The 18,990-nt window shown below is 42.3% G+C and overlaps 1 protein-coding gene across 2 annotated transcripts; it reads left to right on the top strand.

Annotated features, from left to right (window-relative positions):
* Window positions 1–769: 769 nt before the first annotated feature.
* LOC143412684 (interactor protein for cytohesin exchange factors 1-like) lies at window positions 770–17,679 on the top strand. 2 transcript variants are annotated; one of them, XM_076874162.1, is made up of 10 exons: window positions 770–979; window positions 1,087–1,327; window positions 7,443–7,612; window positions 8,708–8,781; window positions 8,987–9,058; window positions 9,747–9,802; window positions 11,221–11,309; window positions 13,284–13,539; window positions 13,617–13,789; window positions 14,784–17,679. In XM_076874162.1, exons 3-10 carry the CDS (start codon window positions 7,454–7,456, stop codon window positions 14,982–14,984), a joined length of 1,080 nt encoding a protein of 359 aa, XP_076730277.1. In that variant the 5' UTR covers window positions 770–979; window positions 1,087–1,327; window positions 7,443–7,453; the 3' UTR covers window positions 14,985–17,679. The 2 variants fall into 2 exon arrangements, with proteins under 2 accessions (XP_076730277.1, XP_076730276.1); XM_076874161.1 differs by having other exon boundaries at window positions 947–1,327.
* Window positions 17,680–18,990: the final 1,311 nt, after the last annotated feature.

Raw genomic sequence — 18,990 nt, 5'->3', positions numbered from 1 at the left:
TCAGGCTCCGGGGGAGGCTGGAGCCTGTTCCAGCTACCAGTGAGCAAGAGGCGGGGCATACTCTGGACAGTTGCCAGTCTCTCACAGGGCTAACAGGATATTATTTAAATATTTGATAGATTTTTATGTTCCACTGGGAACAAAATATTGGCTCATGAGATTTGAAAAATCATTGCATTTTGTTTTTTATTTACATTTAACACAATGTTGTAGCTTTTTGGAGTTGTGTTATAGCTGCAGATAAACCTTCATAAGAAAAACTGAGATGACCATGTTAGGAATATCTCCTCCCACTGACTCAAGAAAAAAACTGTCTGACACCCATCTGAGCTCACAGAAAACTTGCACATTCACTGATTTATTTATTTTGTCCGATTTTAATATGAACATCCACCATTTTAAGAGTAGATATATGACAGAAAACAAGAAAAGGCAATAACAGGTCCACTTTAATCTGTTTAAATGCTAAATCAAACTTTAGCTTTTCTGGTGTTTTTTATTTTATTTTTTATAAATAATTAGTGAATTCTGTTGTTTGAATCGGGCTTTGCTGTGTTACAAGATCAGTGTCAATGAAGCAAAGTGTAAGCTGTTCATTATCTGGTTCTAAATGAGCTAGTCCCTCAGGTAATAATCTTAAAGGGCACATATGAAGCTGTCAAAGACTAACAGCTCCATCTCGTGGACCCTGTGGTGAACTGCAGTTTGAACTTATGCCTACTATTAAACTCTCATTCAGCTCTGCAGCTGTGTAATAGACAGACTCAGGTGTATCTTTAGAATAGTCCACATTTTCTTCTGTAATATTTGAGTGGATGCTCAGGAAATTTGTAGCAAACAAATGTTTAGAGCTAAAATATGCAGACTGGTGCATGAACACATTTCACCCCACTATAGTTGGCAATAAGGCGGCCTTGAAGTTTTATTTTCTGCTACAAGAAGGCTGAATGTCAATGACATGTGTCTCTTTGATTTGACTGTAAGAGGGAAATGGTGTGAGATACTGAAGTCGGATGTCTCCACTGTAACTAAACAGCACTGCATAAATTTGCTTAATTTCCTGAAAATAAGTTTTATTTTCTACAGAGCAAACGGGAAGTTTCTGAGAAACAGACGAGGGCATAAAGATCACGAAGAGCACCGAAACAGGAAGGACGCTGTGGAGTCTGAGTGGTGCGTTTATGTAGAGCGTGAGTGTGATTTTGTGACTTTGTGGTCTGCTGATGTGTTAACATAACTTCTCACAAGCGGAGCACACTTCAGTTCCTCCTGTGCTGCGCGTCTGTCTGCAGGAAACGCATTACACTGCCGGACACCCAGACTGCAGGTAAGGGCGCTTGTTTCGGCAAAGTTTCTTGCTTCAGTCCCCCCTCTGTTTCATTTGGCGCGTGTACAGAAACCTTAGCTAGACAGAGACATGTAAAGTTAAGACTAACGAGACCACAAACATCTGCCCAGTCTCATACAATTAGCGGTGAGTCTGTAGAGGGTTTTTTGTTTTTTTTGGTGACCGAGGTAAACTGGTTTTAGAGTACACAGGAAAAACAAAAAAAGGAACCGCTAACAGATGAAATATGCAGCATCATGCAATATCTCTAATACTGTAAACCTCTAAAGTGCAAGGTAAAGTGTTAAAAAACAGACAAAGAAATCAAATTTCATTATATCATATATTATTTTTAGCTGTTTTGGACCTCACAATTACACCACGTGATCTTTACAGGTATGCGCTCATACATTTTCCTACCAGAAACTTGTGATTCAGTGCAGTTGCATTTATACAGCATCCCATGAAACTCTTTTATATTGTAAGGTAAAGTAAGGTAAGCACTTGGTGATGGTGGGGAAGAAGAGACCTCCAACAGAATCAGGCTCAGGAATGGGCGGCCATGCTGTGACTGGTTGCAAAACGATGGGAAAAAAGACCAAAAAACAGGATAAATAATTCAATGTAAATATTAATACATGTTCAGCTATAAATGCATGTGGAGTGGAAAAGAAGTGCACAGTGCATCATGGGAAGTCCCCCAGCAACCTGAGCGTATAGCACACATGTATACCACCTACTAAACAGTGGAACATGACACCCACAGAGATGTTGTATACTCAACTTTGGTATCAACATATTCATGATCAGCATGTCCAGGATATCTTTGCCTTATCTTCACAGAGATGAAACGCAGTGTAAAGGCTGAGGACAAGTGAAGTTTAAATATCAAAACAGAACTCGGACCAGGAAGTCCGCTTAGCCTACTTGCAAAGTCAGCAATTATAAAATGTCTTGCTGTAGCAACCATGATTTAAGGCATGCTTAACACAAAAAATCTTTTTAATCTTACAGGAAACACGCACACAGAAAATCAGTGTTTCCTGTAAATTATGCTTGCTAATTAAGGAAAGGCAAAGACTTCAAAGACATCAGACTGTCTCTAAAACCTACAGACTCTCCTATACCTGCACACTAACAACTGAATTTACATAATTTACACAGAAGTGACTGGACAGTACATGGAGACTTCTGCATACTACTATGACGCATAAATTACCACCCCCGTTAGAAGTGAAAGGTTAAACCTGAAGTTTCCCCAATAACTTATACAGAACAGTGCAGAACTGTGATGCCCCTCCCTGCCCTATCCTATTTGTGTGAATGTGTTAATATTCATTAAACCAACTTCCACACTGTGATATAAATGAATACATAACTTCATTTCCTCTTCCTTTCTGTTTGTGTGAGTGTATCTGACATCAGACAGCTGACATGAGAATGTTGTCAGCTGCTGCAGGTCTCTCTTCCATCCTGTCTGGCAGCAGTCTTCTTTGCTGTTTGTGTTTTGCTAGTTTTGGGTAAATACCTAATTTTGTACTTAAGCAAAGCTTCTTGCCACATACCGTGCGCACATTTATGATGAATGGGGGATCATCCCGGATATTCACACCATGTTAGTGTTTGGGCCATTGTTGAAACCACCTTTCCTTGTCGTTGCTAAATGCTAAATTAGGTAGAATGGCTTTCTTGGGTCAGGCTTAACATTTTGTTTAGATGCGTTACTTGACTCTTGAGTTAAGCTGCTCTTTTACCACAACTTAAGTTAAGTTCCTATTTTTGTTCCTATTTTTGTTTGGTACATATACTCATCTGTTCTCTTCTATAACCACATAAGTTCATGAGTCATGTATTCCTTTAGTAGGTTTACTTGAAGTGAGCTTTTAATGCTGGTAAAACTGGTGTGTAAATACCCGTCATGCATATCTGTCCGGAATCAAGGTTTGGGATTAGTGTGGGTGGATTACCTGGGACTTGTTGTTTTTGTTTGTTTGTTTGTTTTTCATTTTACATTGAATATATGGTTACCCTATTCAAGAAAAAAAAACTATTTAATGCTCACGTTCATGGTCTTCATGCCTTTATTACTCCAGCATAGCTCTCCTCTCTTACCTGTCTCACCTACCTGTCACTTCCTCTGTAGCCTGGCTGTGGCTGTGTCCCAATTCAGGGTCTGCACGCTTGAAGTATGCACACTACACATACGTACGTACGGTGCGTACTATAAGTACGAGCAGTGCGGAAGTGAAGCAACCATGATACTAACTGCGAGAAACGTTACATACAGCTTTGTTTGACAGAAATGAAGGAGAAAAAATGTTTTGTTGGTCATTCATTTTTGTCATGACATCACTTTGATTAGTTGAGTATCTGAGGCTGAAACCACGGGACTATAAAACATGATTGTTGGGCTTCATTCCTGTACTGAACAGTCATTTCAAGATTACTTAGTAAATAACAATTAGCTAATGTTGTTCATGAGACTAAAGTCATCTCACTGTGGTAATGTAAATATATATATATATATATATATCCTTCAAGCTCGGGTCCTCTACCAGAGGCCTGGGAGCTTGAGGGTCCTGCGCAGTATCTTAGCTGTTCCCAGGACTGCGCTCTTCTGGACAGAGATCTCCGATGTTATTCCCGGGATCTGCTGGAGCCACTCGCCTAGCTTGGGAGTCACCGCACCTAGTGCTCCGATTACCACGGGGACCACCGTTACCTTCACCCTCCACATCCTCTCGAGCTCTTCTCTGAGCCCTTGGTATTTCTCCAGCTTCTCATGTTCCTTCTTCCTGATATTGCTGTCATTCAGAACCGCTACATCGATCACTACGGCCGTCTTCTTCTGTTTGTCTACCACCACTATGTCCGGTTGGTTAGCCACCACCATTTTGTCCGTCTGTATCTGGAAGTCCCACAGGATCGTAGCTCGGTCATTCTCCACCACCCTTGGGGGCATCTCCCATTTTGACCTCGGGACTTCCAGGTTATACTCGGCACAGATGTTCCTGTACACTATGCCGGCCACTTGGTTATGGCGTTCCATGTATGCCTTGCCTGCTAGCATCTTGCACCCTGCTGTTATGTGATGGATTGTCTCTGGGGCATCTTTACACAGCCTGCACCTGGGGTCTTGCCTGGTGTGATAGACCCCAGCCTCTATGGATCTTGTACTCAGAGCTTGTTCTTGTGCTGCCATGATTAGTGCCTCTGTGCTGTCTTTCAGTTCAGCTTTGTCCAGCCACTGGTAGGATTTCTGGATGTCAGCCACCTCCTCTATCTGCCGGTGGTACATACCGTGCAGGGGCCTGTCCTTCCTCGTCTCCCTCCTCTTTCTTGGGTTTCTGCTGCCATGCCATGCATGGTAAGGAGCTTTCTTGTCTTTATGTCAGTAGCTTCTATCTCCTCCTTTGGCCAACTTATTATACCAGCTGGGTACCTGATCACGGGCAGGGCGTGGGTGTTGATAGCCTGGATCTTGTTCTTACTGTTCAGCTGACTCCTCAGGACTTGCCTGACCCTCTGCAGGTACTTGGTGGTTGCAGCTTTCCTAGCAGGCTCTTCATGGTTCCCATTCGCCTGCGGGATCTATGTCTGCAATGTTGCCTTCTGGTAGCTCGATCCCCTCAGTTCTGACTTCCCTCTCTTTGTTATCATCCGACTACACTTCTCCAGCCCGAATGTCATTGCTGTATATCCTGGTAGTGTGGATCAGTGAATCGATGTCTCGTTCACTTGCATAGATTCGCATACAGCTTGATGTCATCCATGTACAGGAGGTGGCTGACAACTGCTCCATTCCGTAGTCGGTATCTCACTGGTTCAGGCATATGCAGAACAGCAGTGGGGACAGAGCATCTCCTTGGTAGATCCCGCACTTGATGGTGACTTATGCTATGGGCTTGGAGTTGGCCTCTAGTGTTGTACACCACATCCCCATTGAGTTCCTGATGAAGGCTCTTAGGGTCCTGTTGATCTTGTACAATTCTAAGCATTCCTGTATCCATTAACATCATCTAGCAGACCTTCTGAGGGTACTTCACTTAATCTTGGTAACTGGCTACGGGGGATCCAGGTCTCAAGCTTGGCCAGTTCCTCTCGCACTCAACGATCCTTCTCCTATTGCACTTGGGGCTTACTTGCATAGTAGCATTCCAACAACGCCCTGTTTTCGTCTCTTGCCCACTGATGCCTTCTTGTTCCAGTAGCCCACTTCTCGTCAGGGTGCCCTGGTTCCTCAACACCTGACCTTGTTGAACCGGGCGACGTCCGAGCTTATCCCAGGGTTAGGGATAATACTGATGAAGACTTACACCTGGTAGTGACATAAATTTTGGATAGAAAAGAGAGAGAATTTATTCAAAACATAGACAAAATTGAAAACCTTTGCCCACTGGGGCAACAGGGGCCAAACTTCACTTTGAGTGAAGTTTGGCTCATGTGAGAAGAGAGCAGCATTAGTTCCTATTTTTGTTTGGTTCATATGTTTTTTTGTTCTCTATTGTAACCACATAAGCGTATGAGTCGTGCATTTCTTTGGTAGGTTGACTTTGGGTGTTAACTTTCTGTGCTGATAGAATTGCAGAGCATTAATGTTAGTAATATGAGAGTTAAGATTATATCACAGATGTTACAGAGTAAAATGTCGCAGTTGGGAAACTTGCCATGCAGATAATGCAGCATATGAAACACACTAAATACCCCACTCTGTCAGTATAAATATACAAAAAGGGTCAGACAAACACAGAAAAATGACTCTATTAGTGCCACCTTTGAGCGGGTTAAACAAGCAAACCCCAAGGATGGTAAGGGTCCACAATGGCACTCTGCACCTTTGAGATGGTCCAAATTTCAGATATACTGAAGGTTATCATGGTGGCACCTCTGATCGCATTGCACAGGTCGACTTTTTTTCTAGTTTGTTTTGAAACCAACAAATAAAAAAATGAAAGTTTACAAAAACAAAAAAGGAAGAAAACGTTGCTCTCATGGCTTTTGTGACAGATGCTCTTCAGTGGGGTGGGTAGAAGTCCAACAACAAAACCCAAACCTTGCAAGCATAACAGCTCAAGCATTGTGTCTACAGGTAAAACTATGTTTTGAGATGATTCTTCAAGCAGTTTGGCAGAAAACTATCAACATGCATCAATTCTAAGTCATCACTGATCCTAATAAAAGTAAAAAAAGTTTTATCTTATGACAGAGTGCCTTGCTTGTTCTCTATTGTTATTAGAATACCACAAATTATCTGTCAAGACTTCCTGAAACTTGTTTTTATAGAAAATGAAAGGGCAGACTCAACAAAGAAAGAATGAAACAGTCTCATCTGTATGAGTTGATCAAAAGAGACAGAAAAGCAGCTCAATGATGTTGTTTATTCTAAAATTAGTGCCAAAACCGAACATCAGAGTGTGCAGATAAACCGGTAAACAGTGGAATTAGGACAGCATGATTTAAAAACATTTGCACTACCCAGGCCTTTGTATTTTTAGGACACACTGAGGTCTACAGAGAAGATCAGGAGTCTGTTTGAAAACTCATAAATACCAAATCAGGAAACCAAAAGTGGCTGAACATAGGATGACCACTGCACCGAGGCTCTGTGGGTTTCAGCCTGCTGCTCACAGCTGCAGGCAGCGTGGGGCATTTGACAAACGTGACACAAATGTACAAATTTACTTAACTGCTTGTTAAGTAAAACTAAAATAAGTTTCAATCAATAAAATAATGTTAAAAGTAAATTAAAAATGGAAATACAGGAAGATAAACTGCAAGAAGAACAGACAATGAAAATCTGTCTAAAAAGATAAATGTATAATTTAATAAGGAGCTGAATAAATAAAAATGGATATACAATAAAATAAAAGTCAACAATAGAGGTAAAATAAATACAGGTGAATAAGTTAAATATTGTACATTAAAGTGTCTCAGGTCTTATAGCTGAAGAAATAACTCAATAAATCCAATAAAGTAAGCAGGTCTGAAATTAGTAAAAATAGTTGTCCAGTTGTCTGAGTACATGTGAGGCCCCTAAGGAGCATCATTGTTGGATGGCTCCTCCCTCTGATCTGAAGATCTGAACCTGTAACCTGCCTTCCTCCTTCTCCTGCAGAGTCTGCAGCCATGAGTCGGCGTCGGGTTTCGGTCAAAGACCTGGGAGCGGTGGACTGTCAGGGATGGCTGCACCGGAAGAAGGAGAGCCGTAGCTTCCTGGGAAGCAGATGGAAGAAATACTGGTTTGTCCTGCAGAGGAGCTCTCTGTACTGGTACAGTAACGAGATGGTGAGCCACAGTTATCTCACAGTTAAGCCCTACAGCTCAAACAACGTGCAGTAGAATTCAGGTCTGACATGTGCGATTAGCATCAGAAAATCTGTTCCCGGTTTGCGGAGACTTTGCAAAACTTGAATGAGCACTGTATTCTTAATCTTGGACTCTATTAGAGTGTTTTTGCATGATTCATAGTTCAAAATAATCCTTCTTTATCTTATACTCCTCATTTGATCCTCTATCCTTATTTGAGCTGCCCACCCTACCTTGAAGCTAGCTTGATTCTGATTGGTTGCCCCTCTTAAAAGTTTAAATAGAAGTTGGGTGGGGCTTTTGGTGTCTGAGTTGACCATATTATGGGTACCTAACTCTGTGACATCACGCAGAGATAAAAAGTAGACCTAAATATCTGAGTGCTGAAGCTCACAATGTTTACCTGTACACACAGTGACCTCGTGAAACTTTCGGATATGATGTGTCAGACAATTGCATGAAAGTTGCTCCTAAAGCCACGAACATGCCCAAGATATCTAGTTTAAAGTGGAGGGGAGCTCTAAATAGATTTTAAGTGGCTGAGTTATACATGAAAATAACCTTTGCAGTTGAAGTCCAAACTGTTGTTGAAGCAGGTTTTAACATGGGAGTCTGTGGGGCCTGACTCACTGTTGAAGTGAGCCTTAGAAGAAGTGCTGCCTGTGTGTGACACACATGACATCTTTTAGAAAAATAAATAACTAAATTACGTGGTTTTGAAATTTTTTAAGTTTCTACTTTGATACAAATACATTAATATTCCATATAAATGTGTTTAAATAGAAACATCTCTTATATGTTAAGAATCATATGTAAATCCCTTTATCTCTGTGAAGCTGTAAATTTAAATAAGCATATAGTCAAACCACACTAAGACACGAAGTAGGTCAAACTGCAACCAAACAGACAGACAGAGCACAGTCCACAGCGATGTGCATCCTCTGGCTCTGACCACTGACACTTTGCTGAGATCACACAGGAACCTGAGATACAGACACATTGTTTTCTGCAGACTTCACTGCATTAAAGTGTTTCTCATCAGGTTTTCTGAGCTCTTTTTGCTCCTCTCTGCAGGCTGAGAAAGCTGATGGATTCATCAACCTGTCAGGCTTTACCATCGAACAGGCCAAAACCTCCAGGAAGAAATAGTATGACATGTTTTGTTTTTTTAAATTTCCCCCTCTTAAACCACAAGACTTTTTGCTGTTTGTACACTCTCTGTTGCTAAAGCATCTTAAAAAAATGTCTCAGTGGTGAGAGATCCGCTGCAAGGCATTTGTTTTCCACATCTTCACCAACTGCTTTATATAGTGCATTGAATTTACCATTACTTTGCTCTGTGTTGTGTTTCAGTGTCATAACAGCCAGTCATCCTAATGTAGTGACTATTACTATTGGTGCTGAGAGCTACATAGAAATGAATAAGTGAGTACTTTTAACCCATTGTTATTATTTTATCATATGTCATTGAGTTGACTGATACTGCTTCTCTTTATTTCCTGTCATTGACTGCGTACACTTACAGGAATGAATTCTTCTATAAAATATGACTTTTGACAGTTTTTATACACTTGGTGCTGAATGATGTTATAGAGATTTGGATAGAGATGCCCCTCCCATCTACTGTTTAAACCTTACACATGGAGCAGCCAATCAGAGGTTGGCTTAAAGGGGGTCAGTTCAGTCTAGTAATGCATGTGATGCTGGAAATCAGCATCTTAGGCCCACTTTGAGGGTTTATACCAGCAGAAAAATGTCATTATAACTTTTCAAACTGATCCACATAAGGCAGAAACTGTTGAGATTTTGCAGACATGCTTGTCTCAGAATGTCCTCTCCTGACTTTAGTGGCTTAGTCTTATAGAAAAGAGTGAAGCCTAGAATTAGTGACATTTGCACTTCAGCCAGTGGTGGCTGAGAAACTTTGCTCTGAACTAATAAGTATCACTATTCTGTGTCAGAAAGTACAGTCATTTCCTCCTCCCATCCTTTTAATGTCATGTTTCTTTTTATTGATTCATTGCAGTACACCGTGTAGTATGTTGCATGTTGTGTGTCATTTGTAGAGTTTAATGCAGTGTGTGTGTGTGTGTGTGTGTGTGTGTGTGTCCAGGTGGATCAGTAAACTGACAGAAGCAGCTGAACTAGATGAGGCAATCAACAGTGAAGGTGAGAGGATTAAAAATAAGAATCTACCAAAATGATGATGGTGACACAGCTGCAGTCTGAAGTTTCACACACTCATGAGCATGACTGTCAGGGTAACTCTGGCTTTTAATAATTTCTTTGAACTCTTTAAATCAAACGTAACATTATGACCACTGACAGGCGACATGAATAACACTGATCATCATGGTGGCAACTGTTAGTGGGTGAGGCACATTAGGGTGAACATTTTGTTCTCAGAAACTGGCAAACATAAAGATTTGAACAACACGGGCCAAACTGTCATAGCCAGACGTCTGGGACAGAGCATCTACAAACCTGCAGCTCTTGTGTGGTGCTTCTAGTCTGCAGGGGTCAGTATCTGTCAAAAGGGTTCCAAGGAGGGAACGGTGGTGGACCAGTGACAGGGTCACGGGGGGCCAAGGCTAACTGATGCACGTAGGCAGCAAAGGCTGGCCTGTGTGGCCAATCCAGCAAACAAGACGTTGTAGCTTAAATTCCTGAAAAAGTTTATGCTGGTTCTGATAGAAAGGTGTCAGAACACGCATGGTCTGCATAGTTACAGACCAGTCAGGGTGCCCATGCTGACCCCTGTCAACCACAAAAAGTAAAGAAGAAGGACTACCTGCAAATTCTTCAACATTGCCTCAACTCTACATTTGAAACTTGTTGAAACTGACACATTTGGGTTCTCCTGTGGGACAATGATCCCAAAAACATTAAAACTGATTAAATCAAATTAACATTAAGCTTTTAGAATGGCCTTCCCGAAGGCCTGACCTCAGCCCTAATGAAAATATGTGGATACACTCAAAAGCTCAAAAGTCCAGTTTTTTCAGAGTCATTAGAGATGTGTGCTGTGCAATCCTTCCACTGTGGATGAAGAACTGTGCAGAGAAATCATTAATGCCAAAAAATACCATGACATACTCACGATGAGTGTCTGTAAACGTCTGACCACAGTTACTTCCCACTAATGTATCTCTCTTACAACTAACATTTCACACTGCACCCTCTTCTTTTCTTTGATTATCCCAGCTTTCCTTTCCATCTTCACAAATTTGGTTTTCTAAAATTTCTTTGCTCATTCCTGTCCCTTTAAAGGAAGGTGGTATTTTTCCCTTTTTCATATATTTTTTCCTTGACACACTTCCTCTCCCTTTCCCATTGCTACATCTTCCTTTCCAGTTTTCATTCCTTTTTTCCCATTTACCCTTTCTCAGTTTTTCCTTCTTTTTTGTTTTTTCTATCATTCTTTCACTCTGATTTTCATCACATCTTCACATGTGTCTTCCCATTTCTTGTCTCATGTTATCTCTTTCACTGATCTGTTGGTCCTCTAGTTTCCTTCACACATCATCTATTTATTTTCTGCTTTGCTGCTTTCTTTACATTGTCTCTATTTATGCATGTGTGTGCAGAGCGCTACAGTGAGGGGAGTGATCAGGATGAAGAAGACTTGTCGTTTTCTTCTCTTGACTCTCAGCTGGATTCAGTGGCCACCCAAAATGTAAGTAAATGCATGAAGTCCATAGAAGAGAGCTTAATGTAAAAGTAAAATAGGCACTAGCCATACTGTAGATGGGGTAATACATTTGGGAACAAATGGTCTTTGGGCTGCAGCATTTTTAGCTGCAGTACCACAAATGACCACTGACGAAAACTCTGGCAAAGTTTGTTCAGGCTGTTGTATTGATTTTGATTGATCGATTTGAAACCATAGTTGGTAACACCAGTTTCTGAAATACCTTGGCATTAGTTTGGGGTGTCATCACGATGCCCATCTTTATCTACACTGATCAATAACATTAATACAAGCTGCACTCTGTGCATGATGAGGCCAAAGAAGCTATAACCTGTGATGTCACGTCCGCCGGCACAAGCTGTTGTTTTGGTGTTGTTTCAGCCAGTGGTGCATTTCTCAATTTTGTGTGAGACTGTGTCGGTTTTCTAACCCCAACCCTTTCTGAAAACAAAAAACCTCAAACTCTGTGATTAGTTTGCGTTCAGTTTTTACTTCCTGTAACAGCGCTGATGTGAAACTTTTGACTGAATGGGAAAACCTATTGTTCAGAAAGACACTGTGGTGGGTACGCACGCTGTAAATGCTGGTTTAAATGGTACGTAGCTGTGGCTATAGCACCATCAGTATTTGAAGCAACCTGTGCTGGTGGGTGTATTGGGGCACTAAAAGCTGAGTACCCAGCTCCTAGGCCTTGTTCCAGATTCAGATCTTCATCTGGAATTCCCCCTCAATTTGGATTTCCTATTCACAAAGTTGGAGCAGCCCAATTAACTCAAAGTTAACAGTGGCAGCAGTGAATGATACATGATTGGCTCTACCTCTCTAAGAACCAAAACAAGTCCTTCTTCACCAACCTTGCATTCATTGTAATTCTCTTCCTTTAATAATTCCTCCAACCCTCACAGAATCCCAGCTCGAACTTCACTTAATTATTCCAGCACACTGATTTCAGATAATCTCAGGATCTTGGCAAGAAAAGTGACTTCTTTGAGTTTTTTTAAGTCTTTACTGTACATCTTTGCTGATTTGATGAAAGCTGGCATAACCTTTACATTTGTGTGCTCCTTTTGTTTCCCTGATGCCTTGGAGGGAACAGTTTCTGCCCGCTGTTGGAGGGTCCTGATTACTCTAAGTTTCTTCCAGATGGTAGTGTCAGCATAGGATTATTTAATGGTCTGTGTGCATGGGCCTCCGGTAAACTTCAATGTTGAGGTTTCCATTCTCCTCAATGTGCACAGCACAGTCCAGAAACAGCAAATTATTATTATCCTTTGTTATATCACTGAGTTGACCTGAACAATGATTCACGTGAACAATTGGTGTCATCCACGTATCTGTACCAGAGGCTAGGTGATGTTCCTTTCCTGTTCCACCTAGCCACTTCCACTTCCTCCATACAAAGGTTGGCTAGAATGGGTAACACTGGGGAGGTCATGGCGCACACATGTCCTGATAAAGACCCACATCCTTTTTCATACCTTGGCACATGATCATTAGTAGGTCAACGAAACTCATGAGCATCATGAAACCAAAAATACAACAGGGAAGATTCAGAGTTGCTGAGCAGCTAGAGTCCTCTGTGAGACTATTTTGACATGTTTTCCTGCCAGAACATTTGAAAAGAAGATTCAAAAAGGGATAAAAAGAGATATCATATTTTTATTTAAAATGGTACACTTGCTCAGTTTAAACATTTGATAGGTATGTTCTCCTGATTCCTGAGTGGGTTTTTTCCAGTTTCCTACCATATTCCAAAGACGTGTATGGGGTCAGGTTGATTGGTTGTTCTAGCATGCCTGTGAGTGTGAACTGTTTTTTCCCCTCTGTGTTAGTCCTGTGACAGACTGACAACTTGTCCAGGTTGTATCTCTCACTGGGATAGGGGTTAATCAAGGGTTAATCTTAAATTTAAAATGACTGAAAACACATATTCTGAAACACTTTCTGCCCTTTTCACAGGGAAACCGTCTTCAGCCACCCTGGGAGTCTTTATCCTGCACCTCACTCCCCACCGTCTCATCAATAATCACTGAAAGCAGAAGCAGAACCAGCTCGGCTGGAAGCTCTATGAGCAAAAACCGAAGACAAAGACCAGTTTCTGAGGGCAGCGGTCGTCTGTCCTGGCTGGACCTCCCCAAGCAGGATGAAACCAGCGGAACACAGACTCCTCCTCTAATTCATGTTAGAGAGGAAAAAGAGGAGGACACAGTCCAGGGTAAACACCTGCAGCTACACGTGGTTATCATGTCGTCTCCTGCTACTTAACCTTACTGATTTTTTTCCTGTTTCCAGAAAAAACGCCAGATGAGATGGAGAGCCTCTACAACCATCTGAAAGCAGCCAGCGTCAATCCAACTGGACAGACATTTCAGAGGGACTTCAGGGCCTCATTTATCCGGCGATGTAAGAATGAAAAAGTCAACGAAAAGGTTCACCTGGTCCGGATACTCAAAAGCACATTAAAGGTGAGTCTGAACTTTTGTCTTTAACTAAATGCCAAAAAAAAATGAAAGGGTTAGGGTACTCAGTTACACGTGCTGTTATCAAGCAGCAGACCCTGGGGCTGAAATGTCAAAGGGCCATCATTCATCAGCTGATGGAGGAATCCAAACAGCGTGTTGATTCCTCTAATGGCTGCTTCAGCCTGGCTCCAAAAGTGAGTCAATCCTAAAAGACGTGTTAAAGTGTCCAATTTTACAGTCGAAATTATCATGTTTACAGCCAGTATAAGAAGCTAAACCACATACTTAGATAATATCAAACAATAAATTCTTTATTTATCCCAAAATTTGGAAAAAATTACTGTGTAACACCAGTTAATTACATAGAAATACACATATACACATACGAATATGATACAGTAAGGAGCTATTCTTGAAAATGAATCCAGGTATCATGGTGGTAAGGATTGTCTGCACCTGTCCTTGAAGCAGCAGAGCTGTAACAGATGTTAGTCTTCAGCTACATGTGTGGTAAGTGGTGCAGAGGGTGTTCAAGATCCTTTATTGTTAACTTAGTTTGGTTGGTGATCAATAATTAATGGTACTCGTGGCCATTGATCAGTGGTCTTTGATCAATGGCCAACTGCAATGTTGAATTGCTAAGCTATCAGCTAATGCTAGCTGTCCTGCATAATACAGGGTCAATCGATGTTGACATGCAGACTGACTATCTAATAAATCCCTAGATTTTTATTTAAGGAGACTACTTCTGTGACTGCCTCTGACTTTATTAACAATAATATCTCCAAACTATCGCTCCCGACCTGAGCTGTTTTCTTGTAGCAGGTCTTTTCTTCTGTAAAACTGGACATTTTAATAAGGGAGTTAATGGGAACTGACCCGCTTTTGGGGACACCCTACACTAAACATTAGAGTAATCTACACCCTGTTTGGATTCCTCCATGAGCTGATGCCTGATGGAGGATCACTGCATGTTTCTAACACTCGTGTTTTTCAGGCTAAAGAGTCCGAGCTGCTGGCTTTGGAGAAGATCCTGAATGAACCAAATCTCACAGCGCTCATGTACAGGGAGTGGAGACTCTCCAACACCATCCTGCTGCAAGATATCCTTCAGCACAACCAGGAAGCGGAGGGTGCCACAAGCCCAGACGGGATAGTGTCTGAGATTTTAGAGCTGCCCAACACTGCTGTACAGTAACGTTATGAAGTCTGAAAGACACTGAAAGACAAAAATGTCTAAACCCCACCATCATCCTGTGATGAGAGGAAGTTGGTTCCTACTCTGGATTGAATAACGATGCTACAAGTTTACTCGAGGTTAACCTTTAAATGCTTTTCACCTCACTTCTTTTCATGCAGCAGATTGGGATGTTTGTAGGTCTTTAAAGCTCAGGAAACACTGTTTTTAATTTCAAGCCAGAACTTTAATTTGTATTTGATTAATGTTTTTTTGGGTTTTTTTTGACGATTTGCTTTATTTTGTGGATGTATTTTTTTAATATATAATTTCTGTTTATTTTATTTAAAAAGAGATGACCTCCACCAAGTAGCTTGTGTGACTTTTTTCAGTTTCTTTAGCAGGAATACTCCAAAGGAAATGATGGATCTGCATGATGGTTTTATGTGAAGTGGGGATCATTCCAGCTTAGAAGTGACTAAAGTGTTGGATTCAGCAACTTTTGGAAGGATTCTTTGAAATTGGAAAAAAATTGACATGTTGAGTCACAGCTTCACAAATACTTCCATCCATCCATCATCATTCCCGCTGCTTCACACACGGCTGCGAACCGTTCCAGTGGGAGCTGGAGGCCATCACTCAATGAAGCCAACAGAACCACATCATCCGCAAAAAGCAGAGATGAGATTCTGAGGCCATCGAAGTGAAAGCCCTCCGCCACATGGCTGCGCCTTGAAATCCCGTCCATAAAAATTATGAACAGAATCGGAGCCCACCCATATGGAAAAGATATATATAAATCTTATAAAGTTTGTATCTGTCTTGTGTGAAACTTGTATGAAAAGCATACAAGAGTGAAAACAGATATAAGATCCCTTGAAAAATTATATAAATGAAACTTGTATGTTTTGGATACTTACTAAAATAATATCTGAAGGTGGCCACTTTCATGAGTAAATCATATAAGCCTTATATGATTCACTATATGAAGTAGGCCACATCTTATGCAAGTCTTTTATAAGTTTTTTTCTATTTCTTTTCCATATGGGCATCATCCGCCCAGGAACGAGTCCGACTTATTGCCAGCAATGTGAACCAAGCTCTTGCAACGGTTGTACAGGGATCGAATGGCCCGTAGCAATGAGCCAGACACCCCATACTCCCGCAGCACCTCCCACAGGACACCCCGAGGGACACGGTCGAATGCCTTCTCCAAGTCCAAAAAACACATGTAGACTGGTTGGGCAAACTCCCATGCACCCTCAAGTATCCTTGAAAGGATGAAGAGCTGGTCCAGTGTTCCGCGACTGGGACGAAAACCGCATTGTTCCTCCTGTATCTGAGGTTCGACTAGCAGACGAACTCTCCTTTCCAGCACCCTGGCATAGACTTTCCCAGGGAGGCTGAGGAGTGTGATCCCCCTTCTTAAAGATGAGGACCACCACCCCAGTCTGCCAGTCCAGTAGTACTGCCCCTGATCTCCACGCAACATTGTAGAGGCGTGTCAACCAGGACAGCCCTATAATGTCCAGAGCCTTCAGGAACTCAGGGCGGACCTCATCCACACAAGGGGCTCTGCCACCAAGGAGTTGTTTAACTGCCTCAGTGACCTCGCCCCCAGAAATTGGCGGGTCATCCCCATCATTCCCAGACCCTGCTTCCTCCTCGGAAGACGTGTCAGTGGGATCAAGGAGGTCTTCGAAGTACTCCTTCCACCGCCCGACAAATACTTTTCATGTTTAAATTTAAAAAATCTGGTAGACATTAACTCGGTATATGGGCTGGTTCTTATTCAATGCTTTTTTTATCTACTCTTCCTGAGCACTCAAAGCGCTTTATTCAACACGTTCACACATATCCACATCCACCTTTTTCTATGTCTAAGTGCTTTCTATCTAACATTAACACTGATGGATGCAGGAGCAACTCGGCGTTCAGGATCTTGCCCAAGGCCTCGTTGACATGCAGACCGGAGCAGCCAGGAGTCGAACCTTCTATGCCTTAACTTATTGTTGTAAATAAAATATTACAACTAATCTGGATTCAGGAGCCGAGTTCATGCCAGGTGTCCCTTCCAGTTATGAGCAGTGTTAAAGTTTACTCAAAGTAAAAGCAAATATTGATGTTTGCAAAGATTTAAATGAATTTTCAGTGAAAGAAGAGGCGGGATCTGTATATATTTGTTGATACTTTTGTTGTGTGAACAAGTCTGAAGCAATGATTTTACGACAGCTTGTTTTCTACCTCTGAACTCGTTCACTGCAGTGTCGTCTTGAGGATGTCTCACATTTTTATCATCCAACACAAAAATCCCATTCAAGCTGGGGCTGCGGTCGAATGCTCAGTTTGAATCTGCTCATCATCAAGCTGATGCCTTGATTTAACATTTACAATAATTCAGTTTGCGTTTTTACATTCAGGTATAAGATACTTTATCATAGGTGTGTTTTGTTTGTCTCTGAGCGGAATGAAATAACACAATAAGAACATGTTGTATTCAGTCTTCTGACTGCAATACATCTAGAAACTCTAGAAATGCTGTGAAAATATTCTGCTATCAAACTGGTGGAAATGTAGGAACGGGTTCCCAAAAGGCACCGAAAGTAGAACTGGGTCTAAACTGGTGCTGCACCGGTGAAAGACAGGTTTTAAAGTCTGTTAATATTTTGCTTTTTGCTGTATTTATTGTACATTTGCAGTAAAATGTTTGAAGTTTCTCATTTTGTTGAGTCATTGTTTTACGGCACACTGTAGGAACCCAGTACTGACATTTCTCCACATTCAGATTTCAAGTTTGAAAAAGCGATTTTAACAAACTAGTGTTAGGAGGTTGAGGCTCCAACAACACGCGTTATTAAAACTCCTGGATTTGGCCTCTAGATGTCATCAGATTAAAAACAACCAATGTTGGAATCCTGTTTATGATTGAGGGCCACAGGTAAAATGCATGCAGGGGCAACATCAGTATTTATAAAGTGTGTGTATGATGTGTATAAGTTCTTTTCATTAAAAAAGAAAAGAAAAAAAAAGGTTTCCTTTTAAACAGTAAGGTGGCATTTCTTGATAGCAGAAAAAAAGCTGCTGCTGACAACCCACCTCTGGCGCTGGTGCCCTACCCTCAGTTTTAAATGGATATAGACACTGAGGGTTTTCGGGAGGAGCCTGGGTCTAGGTGCGGCTTGCCGCTCTGGGGCGGGGGTACCTGGACCTGGGATATAGAGTATGTTTGGGGAGAGCGACTGTCTGGGCAGTGTCTATTTGTGTCTGTCTACACGTTGGGTGAGTGTCGAGTATTTGGTTGTGTATATGGGGGTGGGAATGCACGTTTGTGTCCGCGTGTGCCTGTTTGTCTGTGTCTATATGTCAGGTTGGGTCTTAGACTCAACCTCTCTGGGTACATCTCAGGCCCTCCAAAGTACGGAGGCCTATCTCCCCTCACCACACTCCCTGCCGGTGGCTGATGCCCTCAGACGTTGGTGTTTTGGTGGTTCTTGTCGACCTGGGCTGGGTGCTCATGTATGTACCGGCTCACTCCTGGTGGCCGATTGGCGGGGCCTGGCGCCTGTTGGGCCCCTTCCGGGGGGTGGGGTGCCCTCAGGCCTCTGGGCCTGAAGTTCGGTCCTCTCTGGCACAGCTGGCTGCCGGCAGGCACGCCACTGCAACCCCCTCTGGCTTCTGCTCCGTAGCTGCTGGGTGACCTCTTGTTTGGGGCTCTACTCAGCTCTTCCCAGGAGGGTGGCACGGTTCCCCCCCTTTAGTGGTCCTCCTTGGGTCCTCGTACTCTGGGGCCTCTGGATGTCTGGGGCCTGGATCTCCTCCATACCTGCTTCATGCCCTGGGGGACGGGGCTATGGCTCCCCACACTCCCTAGCAGATCGTTACATGGAGAAACCTTTGGAATACAAGCATGCTGATCCACACAGGTGTACACACGGGTGTACACAGACGCGGACTACACCTTTCTTGGCTGCTGCCTCAAAGCACATTGTGCGCTGTCTATCGTGCGTGCTGTACAATATCGTTTTAG

Source organism: Maylandia zebra, linkage group LG15 (assembly GCF_041146795.1).
Source record: "Maylandia zebra isolate NMK-2024a linkage group LG15, Mzebra_GT3a, whole genome shotgun sequence".
Lineage (NCBI taxonomy): Eukaryota > Metazoa > Chordata > Actinopteri > Cichliformes > Cichlidae > Maylandia > Maylandia zebra.
The sequence above is the reverse complement of the archived record's forward strand: the minus strand, read 5'-3'. Positions and strand labels throughout refer to the sequence as shown.